The sequence below is a fragment of the Mirounga angustirostris genome, unplaced genomic scaffold, assembly GCF_029215605.1.
Source record: "Mirounga angustirostris isolate CCGP_5_RB_7025 unplaced genomic scaffold, mMirAng1.0.hap1 SCAF_1, whole genome shotgun sequence".
Taxonomy (NCBI): Eukaryota; Metazoa; Chordata; class Mammalia; order Carnivora; family Phocidae; genus Mirounga; species Mirounga angustirostris.
In genome coordinates this window covers 81851554-81873105 of record NW_026991709.1, presented here as the reverse complement: position 1 = coordinate 81873105, position 21552 = coordinate 81851554, and the positions used below count along the sequence as shown (strand labels likewise).

Here is a 21552-nt window from a genome sequence, read left to right as displayed (position 1 = left end):
GGGCTTTGCGATAACATTGTTCCACTTGCACGTACGTTTAAAATTAAAAGGTAACCTAGGATTTGATATGACTGACATGAACAGATTTGCAGGGAAAGGCGGTTTCCCTGGGCTGTCTAGCGACCAGAGTTCTAGTCCCTTTCACCCCTCAGGCCCTCAAATTTCCCGATTGTGTATCAAGGGGTCAAATAAAAAGATCTCTATGTCCTCGGCCCACTCTCTAAGGTTCTGATAATTCTTGGTAATGTGCTTTTGCCTTGGGACGTGGCAATAAACATACGACTCAGGTTTCTCACTAAGGCTCCCAACATGGGTGGATTTCCTTAACCCGTCTCTAACTAAAAGTGTTTCCGAATCAGCAACCCCTGGACTGGGTCTCCTCACACTCCGCACCGACACCCACCCTATACCGGGAAACCCAAGTGGCCCCGGCGGGCGCCCCCAGAGTGGCAACTACATATCCCAGGGTGCCCCAGGGCGGGGGGCGCTCACTCGGATTGGCCAGGGGTCGGTGACGCTCAGTGTTTTGGCCCGGACGGTCACATGTTTCCTTTGTTGTGAGCTGCCGCAAACACTGGTGGCTGGAGGGAGACGCCGGCGCTGCAGAGAACGCTACGCTGCCGGCCGCTAAGGGAAGGCCGGGGCTGCCGCTGCTGGCCGTTTCCAGCCTTCGCCGAGAGGTACCCGGGGATGACAGCTCTGGAACTAGCCGAGAGGCGAGGAACCGGCTAGAACCGGGGGCGGAGGGGCGACTGAGGTCGCGACCATGGGGGTGTCTGCAGGAGGGAAGCCAGCGTCGGCCGACTCGGAGCCAGATGTGGGGTCTAAGGAGAGATTGCGGCTGGGACTTGCACGGTCCCTGTCTGGGGCGCGGCGTCTCCAGGGCACCCTGCGGCGGGGGGGGGGGGGGAGGGGGGTGTCTTCAATGTCCGCACGGTATCGGCAGTCCTGAAGGGAGGGCACCCCCTCCTCCTGGCACTACCGCCCCGGAACCGCGGCGTTGCTGGCGCGGCCCGCCGGGGGCGGGTTGGGAGGAGCATGGCCGCCGGGGTTGGGGGTAGCAGGTGCGGGTCACCCCGCTGCCCCAGGGGCAGGGGCAGCTGGTGGACGGGGCTGGGCAGACGGGCCCCGCATGTTGCCGGTGGGCTTTGAACCGGGCGCTGCTCTTTTTTTAATCGAAGGAAGCACTGAGAATGCGAAGGTCTCAAGTCAAGTCGTGTCGTTTGGTGGGGGCAACCGTTGGTCCTGTTGGGGAGGACTGACGGGGTCAAGGTGGGTCTTAGGGCTTCGGGCCAGAGAAGCCCCATTAAAGCGGTTGCGAAATGTGCTAGGCACCGTCACCTGACCGTTACCCCCGCCCCCACCCCCGAGAGCCTTTGTTTACCACGGATGGCGGCTGAGCCAGCGCCGGGAACCCGGCCCTAGAGCGACCGTCCCCGGGGAGTCGGGGCGGGCGGGGGCGCAGGATTTCAGCTGGCCGAGTCTCCGCCTAGCCTCCCCACCTTCCTACCAGTCCAGGACGAGGTTTCTTAATTTAGTTCCTAATGTCCCCGCCCCCAAGTTCTGGAAGCTCGGGGCGCAGACTGTTACCACAGCTGGGATTGGTCGCCTGCGGCGGACTGCGGGCGGGACGACTGGGCAAGTTCCGAGTGTTTATTGGCGGGTGTCTAGTCGCTCTGCCCAAGCAGTTCTCCCCCGCCCCCTTGAAGGTGATCTGGAGGACGCGCGGGAGCGCGCGCTCTCCCCTCTGGCGCCCCTGCGGCCCAACTGGAACTAGCGGCGCGCGTTTCCGCGCGGAAGGACTGGAGCTTGAGGCCGAGCCACCCTGCTGTCCCTCGGTGACCGCTGCAGCTTCTGCCCAAGCCTTAGGCAGTTCTGGGACAGCAGCGGACGGCCCTCCTTTCGGAGACCGGAAAATTAACCCCCTTTAACTAGTGTTTGATTACCGACATGGTGGAAGTCCTCTTACGAAATTGTCCTTGCTGGTTCTGTAAACAAGATTTAAGTAGCAAAATAAGGACCTTAGGATGCCTCACTCACCCCTAAGGCAGTGACTATTCACAGTTGATTTTAGTGATTAATCACTTGGTTTCAAGTAGCTTTTTCTCAACCAGTTTTTTTAAGAATTACGACTTAGTATTTGCAGCTATAGCCTTTTAGGTCCACCAGCTGAGTTTGATTTTTATTAGGAATGTAAAATAGATTTAAAATCTGCCTCGTGTCGACCAAGATTAAAATTAGAATTCTACTTTTTAAAAAAAAGTAGCTTAAGGGTATTTTCCTAAAAGTTAAGAGTCTTCTATACCCCGGTTTAGATGAATAGTTTTCCTTGTTTAGAGGACGGTGGCACATTCTTATATATTAATCCCCGTGGTAATTCAAAATTTGAGTGAATTTCAGATGTGTTGTTTTAAAATTGTAAATTAAGAGGACATTAGTAAAATCTCCAAGAAAGTCATTGTAGCCGTAATGTGTTGAAGATATAATTTGCCTAATTTCATGAGTTAATAGCGTACTTGGGCTTTTTCAGATTTTCTTTTCCTGTAAATTTGTAGGAATTGACCCAAGACCCAATGCATATTTGTAGAAGGTAGATGGAGTTCCCTGCGTGAAGCACGAACTGAATATGAACAGTTCTCATTTGTTATGCATTCTTAATATATTTTTGATATTTGAGTGGAGATGACTACACCATAAGGGCAGCTTCTGTGATCCCAAACTGTCTCATCACTTGTGCATTGAGGGCATTTAACATATTTAAATAAGTGCAAACTGCAAACCTCTAACCTTTTTTTAAAATCAACAGTCAAAAGCCTGCTTATCTAGACAAAGCCTGCAACTTAGTCTAAGAACAGGAAAAAGAAATATTTTGAGTTAAGGTTATAAGTTTTAATTTAAACTTCCCTAGCTTTTGTTCAAGTTGCTAAAACCTTAATGCTGTTTAAAAAAAACAAACTTTAACTTCCTTGTTTTTCTGCCATTTCATTAAAACCCAAAAGTCAAGCCTGTGAAAAATAAATACTATTACATAAATGACAGCAGTTATTTTTGTAAATTTGAGATCCTTTTTCAATAAATATTTAGGTATGGACTGTATGCTGAAAAATGTAAATAAAATAGCCTTATAAGTATATCCATCTAACTATATGAAAAATACATTTTGTATAATTCTAATTGTGTGACTAAAACAAAATGTGGCCATGTGACAACTGTTGACGTTTTAAAACCTTTATTCTTTCTACTACTAAAAACACAATAGCTAAACTTTTAATTGATGAATTTGTCACTCTGTCTAAATTCATCATCCAAGGGCTTATAATTTTTCAGCATTTGGCACATCTTAAAGTCTACTAATTGATGTTTAAAAGTGATTAGGCCCGGGCGCCTGGGTGGCTCAGTCGTTAAGCATCTGCCTTCAGCTCAGGTCATGATCCAGGAGTCCCTGCATCTGGCTCCCTGCTCGGCGGGAGGCACGCTTTTCCCTCTCCCACTCCCCCTGCTTGTGTTCCCTCTCTTGCTGTGTCTCTCTCTGTCAAATAAATAAATAAAATCTTCAAAAAAAAAAGTGATTAGGCCTGGGGCGCCTGGGTGGCTCAGTTGGTTAAGTGTCTGACTCTTGATTTCAGCTCAGGTCTCTATCTTGGGGTTGTAAGTTCAAGCCCCACATTAGACTCCATGCTGGGCTTGGAGCCTACTTAAAAAAAAAAAAAAAAGTGGTTAGGCTTTACTCTTTACTCAAAAGTTTCTAAAAGTTATTTCTGTAAATAATTTGTGTCACCGCTAGGTAAATAAAAATCACTGACAAAGATATTTTTATACATAGAGAAGTCATCTGAAATACTAGATCTCAAACTTGTTCGAGTGGCAGAGCAGAGGGTAGTGTCCTTGCAGATTTAATTTGATTTTAATAAAGAACATGCATTAAATACTTAAAAGAAACATGTTAGCAGGGTAAAACCAAATGACGTTAAGTTTACATGTTAAGTCTAGTGAAAAGCATGAGTAGGCTCAATAGGCAGCTTGATTGCAGGTGTGATGCTTGATAACATTTTTTTTTCCTTTGTGGGTTGGGGAATATTAGTAACCAAAAGTTTTAACGCAAGCGAGAGAAACAATGAATGGAGATACTTGATTTTTTTTGTTCTGTGATTTAAGATTGTTTAGTTATAGAACCATATTGTTAAGTCTGACACATTGTTTAGGCACTGCTAAATTTTTCATCATTAGACACTTACTTTTTTTCTCTCATTAATCACAGTCAGGGGGCGCCTGAGTGGCTCAGTCGGTAAGCGTCTGCCTTCGGCTCAGGTCATGATCCCAGGTCCTGGGATCGAGCCCCGCATCAGGCTCCCTGCTCCGCCGGAAGCCTGCTTCTCCCTCTCCCACTCCCCCTGCTTGGGTTCCCTCTCTCGCTGTGTCTTTCTCTGTCAAATAAATTAAAAAAAAAAAAAAAATCTTTAAAAAAAAATCACAGTCAGAATGTATTGACCATTTGAATTCTAGTCAACAAGGGATAATCACTAGTTGCTGTAATCCTAAGCAAAGAAATTTAAGTGTCAGTTGGTTTCTGTTGTCTGATGGTGGGTAAATATGTTCTTGGTGGTTCCATTAAGAAAATTAAAATGTTGAAAATAACATCTTGTTTATTTACTATTTCTTAAATTATTTTTCATTAGCTATGTAAAATAAACTCTTCTTCTTCCCCTCAAAAGAAAAGAACAGAACATCTTGAAGACTGGACTTTAAATACTGCATTTGTAAAACTTGGTTCAGGAACCACTCACTGCTCCCAGAGTAAAACTTTAAATTGAAATTTTAAGAGTGTAAATTTATAGTTTTTAAAAAGTCATTAAATAGAATATTTCTAATAAATAAATTAGCTTTTGAGAAAATAAGGTGAAAATACTTGAAATGTATAAAAACTGCATGGTTTTATGTAGTACCATGTTAAGTATAATTTTCTAGTCATTTTTAAATAATGGACTTACTATGTTGTACTTTTCTGGCTTTCCTTCTTTTGCTTTACTTTATATCTGTATAGCTTTATATATCTTTAAAGATAAACCTCTTCTTGGGGCACCTGGGTGGCTCAGTCGTTGAGCGTCTGCCTTCGGTGCAGGTCATGATCCCGGCGTCCTGGGATCAAGCCCCGCATCGGGCTCTCTGCTCAGCGGGAAGCCTGCTTCTCCCCCTCCCACTCCCCCTGCTTGTGTTCCCTCTCTTACTGTCTCTGTCAAATAAATAAATAAAATCTTAAAAAAAAAAAAGATAAACCTCTTCTTGGTTAGTCTTCTGGTTGTCTGCTATGTTTTCTGCACTCAAAGTTAAATTTGAGAAAATGGAGTGGTGTAGAGCATAGTATTTGGCAGTTCACTATCACTAGTTGTAGGAATCACAATAGTGAATATGTTGGTTTCCTTTGCTATTTGGTATTTATTAGTCTTTAAAGCTCCTCCTTAATCCACACTATCTTTAAGACTGATGGTAATTTCTTTATTTTGTATAGGATTCCTGCATTCTAAAGGAAAATTAAGCTTGGTTGCAGTACAGCTACATTCTAGATCAATTCTGATATTATAACTCCTTTGGACTTTGTACACTGACCTCCTCTGTCCCTTGCCCTTACCTATTAGGTTGGTAAGTATTACCTTAAAACTCCACTCAAAATGCCCTAGTAAATTGCCTTGCCCTTCTTCTCCTCAAGGTAATAGTTCTAGACCAGATCAGTCATGAGAAAATTTATTCCAATCTGTGTTTTCTACTAGCAGAACACTAAAAATTTTAATCTATTTTAGTATCAGTTATGGAGTTTTTTGTTTTTTTTTTTAAGTTTTATCTATTTATTTATTTAAGTAAACTCTATACCCAGTGTGGGGCTTGAACTCACAACCCAGAGATTGAGTTACATGTTCTACTGACTGAGCCAACCAGGCACCCCAACCCTGTAGAGTCTTGAATTGGATCTGAATCCAGTATTTGTGACCCCAGCGCCAGACGGAAAAATAAACATTTCTTTAGTTGACCTGGATACCTACGTTGGCTCAGGATTTTATTGTCCACTGGGAAAAAACACTTAGCTAGGATTAACAATCTCCTAATTTGACTAAGTTGAAATATTCTTTACCAAGGGTACACACAAGTTAGACTTACTTCCCGGAGTAAGGAAACATTCAAAATAACTTTTATTTCACGATTGTAGCAAAATCAGGGCATACAGATACGTGTTTGTGTACATATATAGGGAAAAATCAGTAGTCCATATCTTGGTTTTCATGATCAACTTTTTTTATTTGCCTTAATTTGTTAAGACATTATGAGTTCTGTTTGTAGATATTTGGGCCAGACACCAGAATTGCTTATGTTTAATTACCATTGCCATTCTGTGCACAGTTCAAGGTTCTGGTATTTTCTCTTAAGCATTCCTCTCCTTCCCATCCACCAAAAGAAAAAAAAAGAATTGTGCTGAATTAGTTGGTTTCCACAGGTACTAAGTTTATAAGGTTTAACAAAGCAGAAGAAATAATATATATTAATGCATTAAAATGCATATGTAATAATGCATTTGTATATTCTAAAATAATTATTTGAGATTCTATATGGATAATCTAGATAACTAAGGATTAAAAACTAAATTTTTTTTCTTGAATTACCAAGATATTTTCTGATTTTCTCAATTTGAATCCATACTTTTATAATACATAATGACTAAACTGTCAATTTTTGTAGTATTGCTAGACCAACTCAGAATTATTTAATGGCTGCAAACTCAGATGAGACCTCAATTACCAGACACTCTTCAAATATCCATTGCAGAATTATCACAGGATATATATTTTGTCATCTCAGTGCCACCAGTTAGCTTGCTGTTGACAATAATCTTTGTTTACTCATCTTTCAGGAAACTTTACTCCAAGATAATATTGTCAAGTAAGGAAGTTGACAAATAAGGAAACTAATTTGTATGTAAAAGAGCATAATATTATTAATTTGCTTTAAGGAATTGTTATTCAGTAATGATTTCCTATGCAAAAGTAAACTTTTAAACTATGCAAAAGTAGAAACTGAAGTCTAAAAACTTTTTTCAACATATTAGTAAATAATGCCAACTATGCATTAAGTGATTAGTATCTGATAATATATTACTGTTCTCCATTTATTTTAGGTGTGGAAATTAAAACAACACAAATATTTTGGGGATTTGATCAAGCAAATGCTAAAAAGGTATTATATTTATAGTATTTATAAAGTATCTAAGGGGTGCCTGGGTGGCACAGTTGGTTCAGTGTCTGACTTGTGGTTTTGGCTCAGGTCCTGATCTCAGGGTCATTGAGATAGAGCCCTGTGTCAGGCTCTGCGTTCAGTGCGGAGTCTGCTTGGGATTCTCTCTTCCTCTCCCTCTCCCTCTACCCCTCCCACTTGTGGGCTCTCGCGCTCTCTCTCTCTCAAATACATAAATCTTTAAAAAAAAAACCCGCAACTAAACATTGTTATTAGGGAATCTAAACCATTTTCCTTTCTTTAACCAGGGATTACTTAAGCCAATCAGAGTAATGGGGAACAATTCTGTCCTCAAGATCATAAAAGAAAACAATATCATAGTCATTTTTTTTTTTAAGATTTTATTTATTTATTTGACAGAGAGATACACAGTGAGAGAGGGAACACAAGCAGGGGGTAGTGGGAGAGGGAGAAGCAGGCTCCCTGCCGAGCAGGGACCCCGATGCTAGGCTCGATCCCAGGATGCCGGGATCATGACCTGAGCCAAAGGCAGACGCTTAACACCTGAACCATCCAGGCACCCCGTCATAGTCATTTTTGTTACCAAATAAAGTATCCACTCTTTTCACTTCCTCCCTCCCTCAGTCCCTCTTCTACATTTTTCTCTAGCCTTAGAGATACTAAAATAAGTTATCTCTCCTCATTTTTCTGAGACATAGGCCAAAAACAATTTTAAATCTACCTAGCAATTAGGAACTAGGTCTACAACATGCATGAGTTCTGCAATTGGAAATAAACCCTAGAGTACCTTTAACCAGAAGAATCTTTGTGTTAAGAAAAATCTTCCTTTCAAGTGAGGGTATCACTTCAGGAATTAAGCTCCTGAAGAAATGAGGGAGGGAAAGAAAGATACTAGCTTTTCTAGACAAATCATGCAACTGGCAGTCAGTTGCTGACAAGACAATCTGATCACCCTTGCATTTGCTATCTTTATCTAGATAAAACTTTGTCATTGTATTTCTTTGGAACAAACATTTTCCCCTCTTATTTTATCTAGAGATGCTTAACTTAGTTGCTTACTTTTTCCTGAAGGGAATGATGATACTTTGATATTTGCTAAATTTTTAGAAGAATTCTATCTGTAATTTATGTTTTGTTTGCTTGATTGTGTATGAATTCGTTTATTATAAATCTTGAACCTATATTAGATACTGTACTCTGAGATGTGGTTAAACTTTATATTTTTAACCATTACTTAGTTATTGTTATTAGGGAATTAAGTTAAAATACTTCGCTTGTGTAAAATGGGAAAACAAAAGCTAGTAAATTACATCTGGAAGCCCAAAAGATGCACTTTGAAATGTATCTCCTATTTCTAAGACCCTCCTGTGTGAATTATTTACCCTGTCATCAATAGGCAGAGTTTACATTTTGTGTTGTGGAGATTGGTTAATGGGCGAGTTCTCAGAACTTTCTAGGGGAAGTGAGGATGTACAAAAGCCAGGCCAAAGCTGCTTGGAAAGAAATAGCCCAGATCTATGAGATAGCCTATCTACATACAAAGCAGTAAACAAGTATCTTGTTGCTGTTGAATACTTTGTAATAGCAGGTGATTTTATAGCTGTTCTAATCCAGGATTTTCAGTTTTACACTGGGCGAAAGCAGTGGAAGACTTGCTAGTCAATAGTCAAGGAACTAGCTACGAGAGTAAGAGGCAGAAAATAATGTAAGACAAACCCTTAACTCCTATAAAGGTTTTATCAGCCTTATATTAATACATAACTTGCTCAATCTGCTATCTCCAAATTTATCAGATAGAGATATCAGATAACAAATACCAGACACAGTAAAATTATTGGATACAGAAAGCAGAGTACCTTTTCATTTGTTTTCTTTTTTGTCCCTTTTAGCCAAAAGGGAAATTCTTAGTTTTTGCAGTATGTTATTTTATTTTGCATTTTGTTTGTATTCTGTTGCATTGTTTTGCATTCATTTAAACACTGAGAAGGGGCAGCTGGGTGGCTTAGTCAGTTGGACATCTGACTCTTGATTTTGGCTCGGATTGTGATCTCGGGGTTGTGGGATTGCGCCCCGCGTCTGGCTCTGTGCTCATCGCAGTCTACTTGGGATTCTCTCTCTTCCTTGCCTTCTACCCCTCCCCTGGCTTATGAGCCCCCCCGCAAAATAAGTGAATAAATAAAAAATCTTTAAACACTGAGGGAACAAAAATGTAGAACAGAAAAGGCATAAAGTTGGAGATTGTTTTCAGTAACACCAGTAATCACACCACTAGTCAAAAACAATAATTTGTGAATTTTTTGAATCTGAAATGCAGTAAGAAATTAAGTAAGCTGATTTGAAGATAAATTCCTGTTTTGAAAGCTGACTTGTGACTGATTCAACCATAATTTGAATTTAGCTTGGTAAAGCATTAAAGTAAGTTATATTCCATATCATATTTGTTTATGTTTATCATAATTGAATGGTTATCACTTGTGATATTACATGCTTTGAACATTTTTCAGTTTCAACAACAAAAAATTGGCATTCAGGCACAGTAGTGATCTCTCATCTATGGGAGATAGGTTTCTGTGTATTGAACCATTACTGAGATAACTTCAGATTAAAAGTGTATTTGAGATATGTGCTACTGCACATGTATGGGAGCTTGCAATTTAAAAGTGATGATATGTACTATACGTGAATTTTTAAATTTTAACACATGTATATGTGCATGTATTTATGGATGGCACACACATGTGTGGGCAGCCATAACCCAAGAAGTTGAATGACCTGTAGTAAGGCAAACATGAACTCTCTAGTCAGGAAAATCTCAAAAGAGATGGGAAGAAACATCTCCCTTTTTTTTAGTTTGTGATGATACATTTTAAAACTAATAGTGAAATATTTTAAACCCATGCAATTTTATTCATTTAGTTATTAAAATTAACAAAAGAAGATTTTTATTCTCAGGCAGAGATCTGTTACCTAAAACCTCCCAAACATAATTAGATTACAGTTCAAAATCTGGCATTCTTGGACCATAACATATGTGTAGACAAATATTCTCTCAAATTTAAGAAAAGCTAATTTTACTGACTAAATATCCAATAATTGACATTGCTCCAAAAACCAGTTATTCATAAGCATTCTCTTAGGTTTATTTTTACTTGTGTGTTTATTTAAATAGGCCTTCTACATGAGTTTCCACTGTTCTCTAACAGTTTCATTATATTATAAACTTTGTTACACATTTAAAAAATAAATGACATACGTATTTGAATACTTAAAATTTTCTGTTTGTTTTCTTAAACTTAAAAGTGAGGGTAAAGTTTATCCCTGTCAGTCTTTCACTTACCTTGTAAATAGTTCCTGCCTATTTAGAAAAATCTGTCTTGGGGAGCCTGGGTGGCTCAGTCGTTAAGTGTCTGCCTTCGGCTCAGGTCATGATCCCAGAGTGCTGGGATCGAGCCCCGCATTGGGCTCCCTGCTTGGCGGGAAGCCTGCGTTCCTCTCCCACCCCCCCGCTTGTGTTCCCTCTCTCGCTGTCTCTCTCTCTGTCAAATAAATAAATAAAATCTTGAAAAAAAGAAAAAAAGAAAAAAAGATCTGTCTTAATCCTGTATATAAAGTCCTAAGGCTGTAAACAATTTTCTTGTTAATTGTAATAACTTCATAAGGTTGTTGGGAGGTTTAAATTAAATCTGTATGAAGAGTTTAGAAAGTTGGGGCACCTGAGTTGGGCATCCAACTCTTGGTTTCGGCTGGGGTAGTAATTTCATGGGTCGTCGAATCAAGCCTGGTGTTGGGCTCTGCACTGAGGGGGAAGTCTGCTTGAGGATTCTCTCCCTCTGCCCCTCCCGCCTCAAATAAATAAATAGATCTTTTTATTGTTTTAAAGATTTACTTAATTTATTTGAGAAAGAGAGAGCAGGGGAGGGGCAGAGGGAGAGGGAAAGAATCTCAAGCAGACTGCCTGCTGAGCGCAGAGCCCCTTGTGGGGCTGGATCTCATGACCCTGAGATCATGACCTGAGCCGAAATCAAGAGTCGGTTGCTTAACCAACTGAGCCATCCAGGCACCCCAATAAATAAATCTTTAAAAAAGAGAGAGAATTTAGAAAGTGCCAGGCACATGGCAAGCAGTTTTAAAAAAAAAGAAGATTAGTGTTGTTCTGTTTTGTTTTTTAATGTGTATAAGGAAATACAGCCCCCATGGTATCGTCAAACCAGTTAATACCCAATTAGTACACAGATTTGGCTCTTAATAGTTCCTACAGCCTTACTTGGTAGATTTCCAAGAACTTCCTCAGTTTTTGCCAGAATTCTTAGAGGGAACCTAAATGACCCTTCTTCGGTCATTTTAGGACTTTTTAAATTCAAACAATCCACAAGAACACAGCAGGAATTTCCCTATTAGCATACTGTCTCTGAATCCCCACCTGGTGATCCCAAATGAAAAAAGTATTTGTTTTACTTGCATCTTTATTCCATTTGACTAATAAAATTGCTTGAATTTTTTTCTGACTTTACCTGCAAAATTAAGAGATGAAGAGAGGAATGGAAGAGAAAGGATTTTGTACATGCAAACATTTAGGTGTCCTTCAAATGTGATTACAACCAGGTACTTTGCCCTAACAATTAGAATAGCCTGCTGTACATCTGCCTAGGGAAAATCCTAACACCTGGACTTCAGAAAGATTAAGTGCTAATTTATATGAAGAGGTAGAAAACATTTAATAGAAACTTAAGTGGGAACTGTGCTATCCATACCGGTGTGGCATCATATCGCACATACTACCTTACTGTTTTATCTTTTTGTGAATATGCTTTGTTGCAACTATATTAAAAAAAAAAACCAACCTCAACAGCAACATCCAGTAATATCTTACATCTCTGAAAACCATAGGCTGAGCACAGTATCCTGACAATGGTAGGCACACAATAAATATTTGTTGATAGGAATGGAAGTGACAAAATTAAGTACACTCAGTGAGGGAATTGATGAAAATTGGAAGTATCTAGTGAATATTGTAACTAGGGTATCTGGGTCATTAGAATGATGAGAAAAGAAGGCAAATATAAGAATAAATCAGGGGGCACCTGGGTGGCTCAGTTGGTTAAGCGTCTGCCTTTTACTCAGGTCATGATCCCAGGGTCCTGGGAATGAGCCCCTCATTGGGCTTCCTGCTCGTGGGGAGTCTGCTTGTCCCTCTCCCTCTGCCCCTCCCCCCGACTTGTGCGCACGCACTCTCTCTTTCTCAAATAAATAAAATCTTTTAAAAAAGGATAAATCAGAATATGAAAGAGAATGTAATAGAATGAGTTGCTTCTTGGTTTGGTTTTGTTTTTTTTTTTTTAAAGATTTTATTTATTTGACAGAGAGAGGCACAGCGAGAGAGGGAACACAAGCAGGGGGAGTGGGAGAGGGAGAAGCAGGCTTCCTGCCGAGCAGGGAGCCTGATGTGGGACTCATCCAGGACCCCTGAGATCATGACCTGAGCCGAAGGCAGACGCTTAACAACTGAGCCACCCAGGTGCCTGGTTCTTGGTTTTGATAGTTCATATTTTCTATCTTACTATGTCACATAAGGATTCTAAAAATGGGGTACAATTTAATGTGTGATGGGTATACAAAATACAGGGTTTTTTTAAAGGATTTATTTTTAGAGACAGAGTGCAAGTGTGGGCACACGTAAGCAGGGGAGGGGCAGGAGGAGAGAATCTTTCAAGCAGACTCCCTGCTGAGCATGGAGCCTGCCCTGGCTCAGTCTCAAGACCCATGAGATCATGATCTGAATTGAAACCAGGAGTCAGTGGCTTAACTGACAGGGCCATCCAGGAGCCCCACAAAACACAGTTCTAAATTAAGATTGTTAACTCTCAAGTCTCCATTTTATTTGTGGCTGGTGAATGTAGGACAGCATTTCATTTGGGGGTTATCTTTGATGTTCTTAAGCATTCTTTAGGCTTAGTTAGGCCTGGATGTCTGTTGAAATATTTCAGGAAGAAGCTGGGACCTTTAGAAAGAATTGTGTATGAGATTATGAGAGAATGGGAATAGTTGAGAGTTATTCTCAGTGCTCTTAAGCCAGTTACAGATACATTTTGGATCACATATTAATTTATGTAGATGTGAAAAGAGATTAGCTGTGGAAGAACCACCTTAAAAATCAAAACTTAAAAAGAATTGATAGCCATAGCCCAGTGCCTCAGTCCATTAGTTTACCTATTCATATTCATTTCTGAGAGAAGTTTGGGGATGTTTCTTATTAGTGAAAGGGAGAAGGGCATAGATACATGTGTTTTAAAGATCTGAAAACAAAATACTACATATTTATAGTGGAAATTGGGTGAAATAGAGGAAAACAAAAGATAAATAAATCACTTAACATTTTGGCATATATGCCTCCTTTTTTCTATCCCTAAGATACACTGATACAAAGTTTTTTCTATTTTGAGCATATGTTTTACGATCCGCTTTTCACTTACTATTTGACATACTTCCCTGTGTCATTAAATAGTCTACATAATTTTAAATGGCTGCATAGACTAAGATGCGGTATGGTTTAACTCATCTGCTATTGTAGGGCATTTAGATTGTTTTAAGTATTTTCTATTAATAGAGCATTGAACATCTCTGTAGATCTTTCCACATATTCCAGATTATTTCCTTAGGATAGATGCTAGAAATGGACTTGCTGGTCGAACAATACACAATTTTTTTAAGTAATCTCTATACCCAACATGGGGCTTGAATTTACAAATACAAGATCAAGAGTCGCATCCTGTACTGACTGAGCCAGCCAGGTGCCCCAATACCCATATTTTTAAAGGCTGCTGGTAGATATAACTGAATTCCTCTCTCACAATATTATATTAAGGTAATAAACATTTATATTAGGAATCTGAATATAGTCAAATTCTTTGTCTTACAGCATTCAGACTTAACTCTACAGTCAGTAGATAAAACCCAGTTGTGTAAAAGGGGAGACAGAGGTTATTAGTAATTCAAAAAGTATATAATATCTTTGGGGGGGTGGGCTTAAGGAGTACTATGGCAGATTATACCCATAATGCAAATTTTTATTTATCAATTCTTATTAAAATGAGATAGTACTCTATACTCCACATAAGATAAATATATATATAAGATATATATATATGAATTTGTTGTAATGTTTACATCAAAATGAGACTATGTAGTCTGAGTCCTGAATTTTTCATATATTGAAATGTTTACCTTTTTTTTTCTACTTTTAGCCACATAAAGAAGATCCTTAACATTTCTCAGCAATTATATAGTCAACTGATGTAACAATGGTACTAATATTGGGACGAAGACTAAACAGAGAGGATCTTGGGGTGCGTGATTCCCCAGCAACTAAGCGTAAAGTTTTTGAAATGGACCCTAAATCTCTGACAGGCCATGAATTTTTTGACTTCTCCTCAGGATCATCCCATGCTGAAAACATACTCCAGATATTCAATGAATTCCGAGACAGCCGCTTATTCACAGACGTCATCATTTGTGTGGAAGGCAAAGAATTTCCTTGCCATAGAGCTGTTCTCTCAGCCTGTAGTAGCTACTTCAGAGCTATGTTTTGTAATGACCACAGAGAAAGCCGAGAAATGTTGGTTGAGATCAATGGTATTTTAGCTGAAGCTATGGAATGTTTTTTGCAGTATGTTTATACTGGAAAGGTAAAGATCACTACAGAGAATGTACAGTATCTCTTTGAAACATCAAGCCTCTTTCAGATTAGTGTTCTCCGTGATGCTTGTGCCAAGTTCTTAGAGGAACAACTTGATCCTTGTAACTGCTTAGGAATCCAGCGCTTTGCTGACACCCATTCTCTCAAAACACTCTTCACAAAATGCAAGAATTTTGCATTACAGACTTTTGAAGATGTGTCGCAGCATGAAGAATTTCTTGAGCTTGACAAAGATGAACTTATTGATTATATTTGTAGTGACGAACTTGTTATTGGTAAAGAGGAGATGGTTTTTGAAGCCGTCATGCGTTGGGTCTATCGTGCTGTTGATCTGAGAAGACCACTGTTACATGAGCTCCTGACACATGTGAGACTCCCTCTGTTGCATCCCAACTACTTTGTCCAAACAGTTGAGGTGGACCAATTGATCCAGAATTCTCCAGAGTGTTATCAGCTATTGCACGAAGCAAGACGGTACCACATACTTGGGAATGAAATGATGTCCCCAAGGACTAGGCCACGCAGGTGAGAAAACTGTTTATAAATGAACTACAACATAATTAACAAACGTTTTTATTTTTAAAATATTTTTAAACCTCCTGAGTGAAATCTCAGTGTAGTCATTTATATGTATTGTCTACATGTGGCTTTCCATAATTTAAGATTTGTTTTGGATTATGTAAATCATTAAAATGTCTCTCCCCCTCAAAAAAAAATTTTTTTAAAAGCCTTTGCCAGTGAACACTAGATTCAGCAGTATCATTCTTTGTTATTCTGAGCTATGAAAGGGTATTGCAAAGGGTCTTTGCAACTGTGAACATCTCAACATATTTCTGCTTATTTCTCTTAATCTTTTCTCTTAATCTCTAATCATTCCACTTTTCTTTCCAAAGAGTCTTTGGATATAAAGTAGACTAAAGATTTTGGTAGACTGTCGGGCGCCTGGTGGCTCACTTGGTTAGGCAACTGCCTTCGGCTCAGGTCACGATCCCAGGGTCCTGGGATCGAATCCCACATTGGGCTCCCCCTGCTCTGTAGGGAGCCTGCTTCTCCCTGTGCCTCTGCCTGCCACTCCCCCTGCTTGTGCTCTCTCTCTCTCTGTCAAATGAATAAATAAAATATTAAAAAAAAAAAACAAAAAACTTTGGTAGACTCTCTTGTACTGCCTCTACATATAAAAAACAATTGGTAGGGGTGCCCAGTTGGTTAAGTGTCTGACTCTTGATTTCAGCTCAGGTCATGAACTCAAGCCCTGCATTGGGCTCTGCACTCAGTGGGAGTCTGCTTGAGATTCTCTCTCTCTCAGATAAATAAATAAATCTTTAAAAAAAAAATTGGCAAATTCACAGACTTCCTTTTTTCCTAGCAGACAACTTGAGATATAAAGGTGAAGTAAGTAAGCTGATATATATTGAGTACATTCTTTTTTTTTTTTTTAAGATTTTATTTATTTGACAGAGAGAGGCAGTGAGAGTGGGAACACAAGCAGGGGGAGTGGGAGAGGGAGAAGCAGGCTTCCCACCGAGCAGGGAGCCCAATGCGGGGCTCAATCCCAGGACCCTAGGATCATGACCTGAGCCGAAGGCAGATGCTTAACAACTGAGCCACCCAGGTGCCCCTATTGAGTGGATTCTTGATGTAAAATCCAGGTTTCAGATCTCTTCTCATTGTCACAGTAATTTAATGTCAATCTTAATTTTTTAATTTTTTTTCTGATTATAAAAATTATATCATCATTAGAGAGAATTTGGAAAACATATTTAGAGGTAGGAATTCAATTCAGTATTACACTTGTATCTTCTTATAGTGCATTATTTCAGTAAAACATACAGATTTTAATTTATAAGCTATAGGAAAATAATATCCATGTCTTAATAATTGAAGGAATAATATTAAATGTACTATACTGTGCATAGGCAAGAAATGGCTATTGTGAGAAATATAGTAAAGAATCTTGCAGGGCGCCTGGGTGGCTCAGTCAGTTAAGCGTCTGCCTTCTGCTCAGGTCATGATCCCAGGGTCCTGGGATCGAGTCCCACATCAGGCTCCTTGCTCATCAGGGAGCCTGCTTCTCCCTGTGCCTGCTGCTTCCCCTGCTTGTGCTCTTTCTCTCGCTGTCTTTCTGATAAATAAATAAATAAAATCTTTTTTAAAAAAATCTAATATTTTTCAACAAAGTTAATTTTTTTAAATTGTGGTTAAAAAACGAATAGCATAAATTTATCATCTTAACCAATTTTAATAATTGTACCACTCGGTAGTGTTAAATATATTCACATTGTTGTAAAACTGGTATTTACTTTTATTTTCTCATATCATCTCCACTTTTCCTATAAATTTACTAGAGCGTAGCTCTCAAACCAAAATTTTAGCTTTGATTTTGATTATTATTGTTTTGGGATATGATTAAAATTCAGCATATGATGAGATAGCATGTCTTTAAAATCTAGTTTGAACATAGCAAGATTTAATCTTTTTCCTCATATGTAAAGTGAGAATGATGATAAATAGTACCTATCTCACAGGTTCTGCCATTGAAACTATTAAATGCAATAATCCTTAAGGTACTCATCATCGAAAGTGGTGTAGAGAAGTAGTTAAAAATTATTAGCTATTATTATTTATATAGTGTAGTGTAGGTTTGACCCACTTAAGAAAACTCCCAGGGGTGCCTGCTTGGCGTGGTTGGTTAAGAGTTCGATCCTTGGTTTCAGCTCAGGTCCTATATCAAGGTCTTGAGATCAAGCCCCGAGTGGGGCTCCTCTCTTAGCTCAGGGTTTGCTTAAGACTCTCTCTCCCTCTCCCTCTGCACCCCCTACTTGTGCACTCACATGTGCGTGCATGTGCGCACTCTCAAATAAATAAATCTTTAAAGAAGACTCCCAGTACTTGACAGTCTGAACTTTTTATAAATTGGATACAATATTGGGTAATTATTATTATAAAAAATTAATACTTCTTTGTATTTAGGGTTAGAGTACATTTTTTTCTTCAAAGTCAACTGAATTTAGTGAAAAGTAACAATTGCTTTGTAAGAAAGAAGTATATTTGACCCTTTCAGTTTTTTAAGAAGGAACAAAAAACATAGAATTTTATTATATAAATATACTAATTTTTTAAGTCGTTATTTTTTTTAAGTACTATTAAGAAACATGGGCTGAGCTTAAAAATGTGAAAGACCAGGGGGCGCCTGGGTGGCTCAGTTGGTTAAGCGACTGCCTTCGGCTCAGGTCATGATCCCGGAGTTCCGGGATCGAGTCCCGCGTCGGGCTCCCTGCTCAGCGGGGAGTTTGCTTCTCCCTCTGACCCTCCTCCCTCTCATGCTCTCTGTCTCTCATTCTCTCTCTCGCAAATAAATAAAATCTTAAAAAAAAAAAAATGTGAAAGACCAAGGTTCTTTTTTTTTTTTAAGATTTTATTTATTTATTCATGAGAGACACAGAGAGAGAAAGAGAGAGAGAGAAGCAGAGGGAGAAGCAGGCTTCCCGCTAAGCAGGGAGCCCAATGCGGGACTCGATCCCAGGACCCTGGGATCATGACCTGAGCTGAAGGCAGACACTTAACCATCTGAGCCACCCAGGCGCCCAAGACCAAGGTTCTTAAATGTATTGATTAAGAATGCTGAACAGCGGGCGCTTGGGTGGCTCAGTCAGTTAAGCTCTGCCTTCAGCTCAGGTCATGATCTCAGGGTCCTGGGATTGAGTCCCACATCAGGCTCCCTGCTCAGCGGGGAGTCTGCTTCTCCCTCTGCCCCTTCCCCCTGCTTGCTTGCTCTCTCTTGCTCTCTCTCAAATAAATAAATAAAATCTTGAAAAGAATGTTGAACAGCTTTGGGACTGTTCAGAACTTTTCTGGACACATAGTATCCCTCCAAGGGGAAAATTGTGTATTTTTTCAAAGAGACTCCCCTTACAGCAGACAGAATGGCTTTGGGTCAAATAGGGCTAATAATAACTTTCCAGCATATATCTCCTATATACGCATAGGATTAGAATTAGGGACCAAGGGTTGTATGTTGTAAAATCAAATAAGTTATTTGTTATTAACATTATTTATAAAAATATGATGTAGATGAAATCAGATTGCAGTCTAAAGGTAATTAGCCTTAGATAATACATAGATAATTTTCCAATTCCCTTAATTATTTAATTTGTAAAAATGTATTTTATATCCAATTTTTAAGGGAATCAATCCATTTCATACAGTGAAACACATCTATATATAAGATTTCAATGTCATCTTTCTTTAGGAGGTAAGTAGGAAAAAAACCATAGTTATATTGAGTTTACAGACTATTGTAAATATAATAGAAGATATTTATGTAGCCATTGTATAAGGAGTATAAAGAGAAATACTTTATGTTACAACTCTACCATCACCTCCTGTTCCTTCTATTCCTTCACTTACCTGTTACTGCATATTAATACCAATCACTAGGAATTTCATTATCTGAACAATGTGTATTGTTTTTCAGGTTCTCATCTTTCTGAGAAACTCCAAACTTCTTTGAAAGAGGAGTGATGTCTTCACTTCAACTACAGTTCACTCCTCTGACTTCCCCTCCAGTCACTTGACTGAAACTCCTCTCAGGTCATCACTGACCTTCTATTTGTTATTTGTTAGCCTCTTTTCAGTCTTTATTCACCTTGATTTCTCTTTAGGGTTTGACTTTATCAATTGCTTTACTTTTTCTTGAAATTCCTCCATTAGCTTCTGGAACACCATTTTCCTCATGGTCCTCTTCTCCAGCTGCTCTTTTTCCATTTGATGGTTCTATATCTGGCCTTTGAAATGTTGATAATCCCCTCGGTTCACACCTCTCTGTTTTGCCTTACATCACATCTTCCTAGATGATCTCATCTACTCTCTTGATTTTAATTACCATACATGCTATTGACTAGCAAACCTATAACTCCAGCCCAGACTTTTCTCTTTCATTTATTCACCCATTCATTCAGCCGATTTATTTGTTTGCTTATTTTTACCTCAGGATGCATCTCTTTAAAACAATAACATAGGCTAAATAACATCCCATTTGAAGTTAATATTTCTTTCATATTAACTAATACCCAGTCTGTATTCATATTCCCCAGTCTTTTCCAAACTGTTCTTTAATGAACCTTGATCCGATCCAGTACCGCTTATTGCATCTGGTTATTCCCATGAAGTCTCTTATTCCAGAACAGTTTCTTTTTCATGATTTTGTTGATGGGCAAGTTGTCCAGAAAATATCCACCTTCTGTATTAGGTTGCTTCCTTATGCTGTCACTTAGCTGAATTTAGCTATGTTTTCTGGAAACTGGAAGTTAGCTCAACAAGCTTCCACTTGATGGAGACAAGTTAAATATTTTTGGCTAGAGTTCATCCTAGGTAATGTGTATATTGTATTGCATCACATTAGGAGACACAGCATATCTGGTGGTCCCACCATTAGTGATGCAAAGATTAACTCAGATTAGGGTGATAACAGTCTGTTTCCACCATTGTTCAGTTAGGTTACAGTCCTCACATCAGCCAGGATTTCTTCAGGGAGTGTTCTCCAGAGTTCAGTCCATACTGAATATTCTACCTATATATACCCACATGTCTCTTAAATAAGAAAGAAATAAGAAAGAAAACTCCAACATACATTGTATTAAAAACAGAGTATGATAACGGGTACCTAAAAAGAGGATAAGGACCAATCTAAGAGCACAGAAACTTTGGTAATCTGCACTACCAGTTGTAAACCCTCGGGAGAAAAAACAGTAGAGACCAATCATAGGAGTAAAGCTTAGGAATAGTTGTCTTTTTATTAATATATATGATGCAGCTTGAAATCTCTGTACTACTACATAATGACTACTTTTTAATAAATGACAAGTGCAAGTATCATGATGTGTTCAGAGTACTGGCTTCAGAATCAGGTCTGGACTGGGATTTGGCTCTATACAAATAGTTAATACCATAACCTTAGGCAAAACATTTTAACTTCTCTCAATTTTCTCATCTGTAAAATAAGCATAATACCACCTCGTAAGATTGTGAGGATTGGAAATAGATATGAAAAGTACATAACCTAGTATTATACACAAAAATGCACAATAAAAATTTTTGCTGGTTTCATGAAGAAAATAATCAAAATTCATTGTAAATTTGTGCTCTGCTTTTACAGAATAGGAAATGTGGTTTGAAAGACAGATATGCTTGATATCAAATAGTTTAAGAATAGTTTGTTCATGTCTATGGAAAAAATTGATGCTCTTCGCCACATTCCATTGAGCAATAGAGATAGCTAAGATTTAATAAGCTTGTCATTTTAAGGTTGGAATTAGTTAATTAAGTACTTTTCTAAAAACTTTCTACTACCTCTTGTCTAACAATCAGTTATTACATAATGAAAATTATGTCCATAATGAAGACAAAGTTCAAATTCCTATTGCAAACCAATAAAAACATGAAGATAATGATTAAGATTTTTTAAAAAGATTTTATTTATTTATTTGACAGAGAGAGAGAGCACAAGCAGGGGGAGCAGCAGGTAGAGGGAGAAGCAGGCTCCCCGCCAAGCAGGGAGCCTGAGGTGGGGCTCGATCCCAGGACCCTGGGATCATGACCTGAGCCGAAGGCAGACGCTTAAC

At 39.0% G+C, this 21552-nt stretch overlaps 1 protein-coding gene across 9 annotated transcripts in view; it reads left to right on the top strand.

Annotated features, from left to right (window-relative positions):
- Positions 1-532: 532 nt before the first annotated feature.
- The window catches only part of KLHL24 (kelch like family member 24), a 44519-nt gene continuing 23499 nt past the window's right edge, over positions 533-21552 (top strand). Inside the window, exons 1-5 of one of the 9 annotated variants that reach the window (XM_064584605.1) lie at positions 558-680; positions 1182-1272; positions 5507-5637; positions 7163-7221; positions 14481-15457. In XM_064584605.1, the coding sequence (XP_064440675.1) occupies positions 14538-15457 (920 nt within the window). In that variant the 5' untranslated portion in view covers positions 558-680; positions 1182-1272; positions 5507-5637; positions 7163-7221; positions 14481-14537. The other 8 variants (XM_045903292.3, XM_045903288.3, XM_045903287.3 and 5 more) reach the window with 8 other exon arrangements.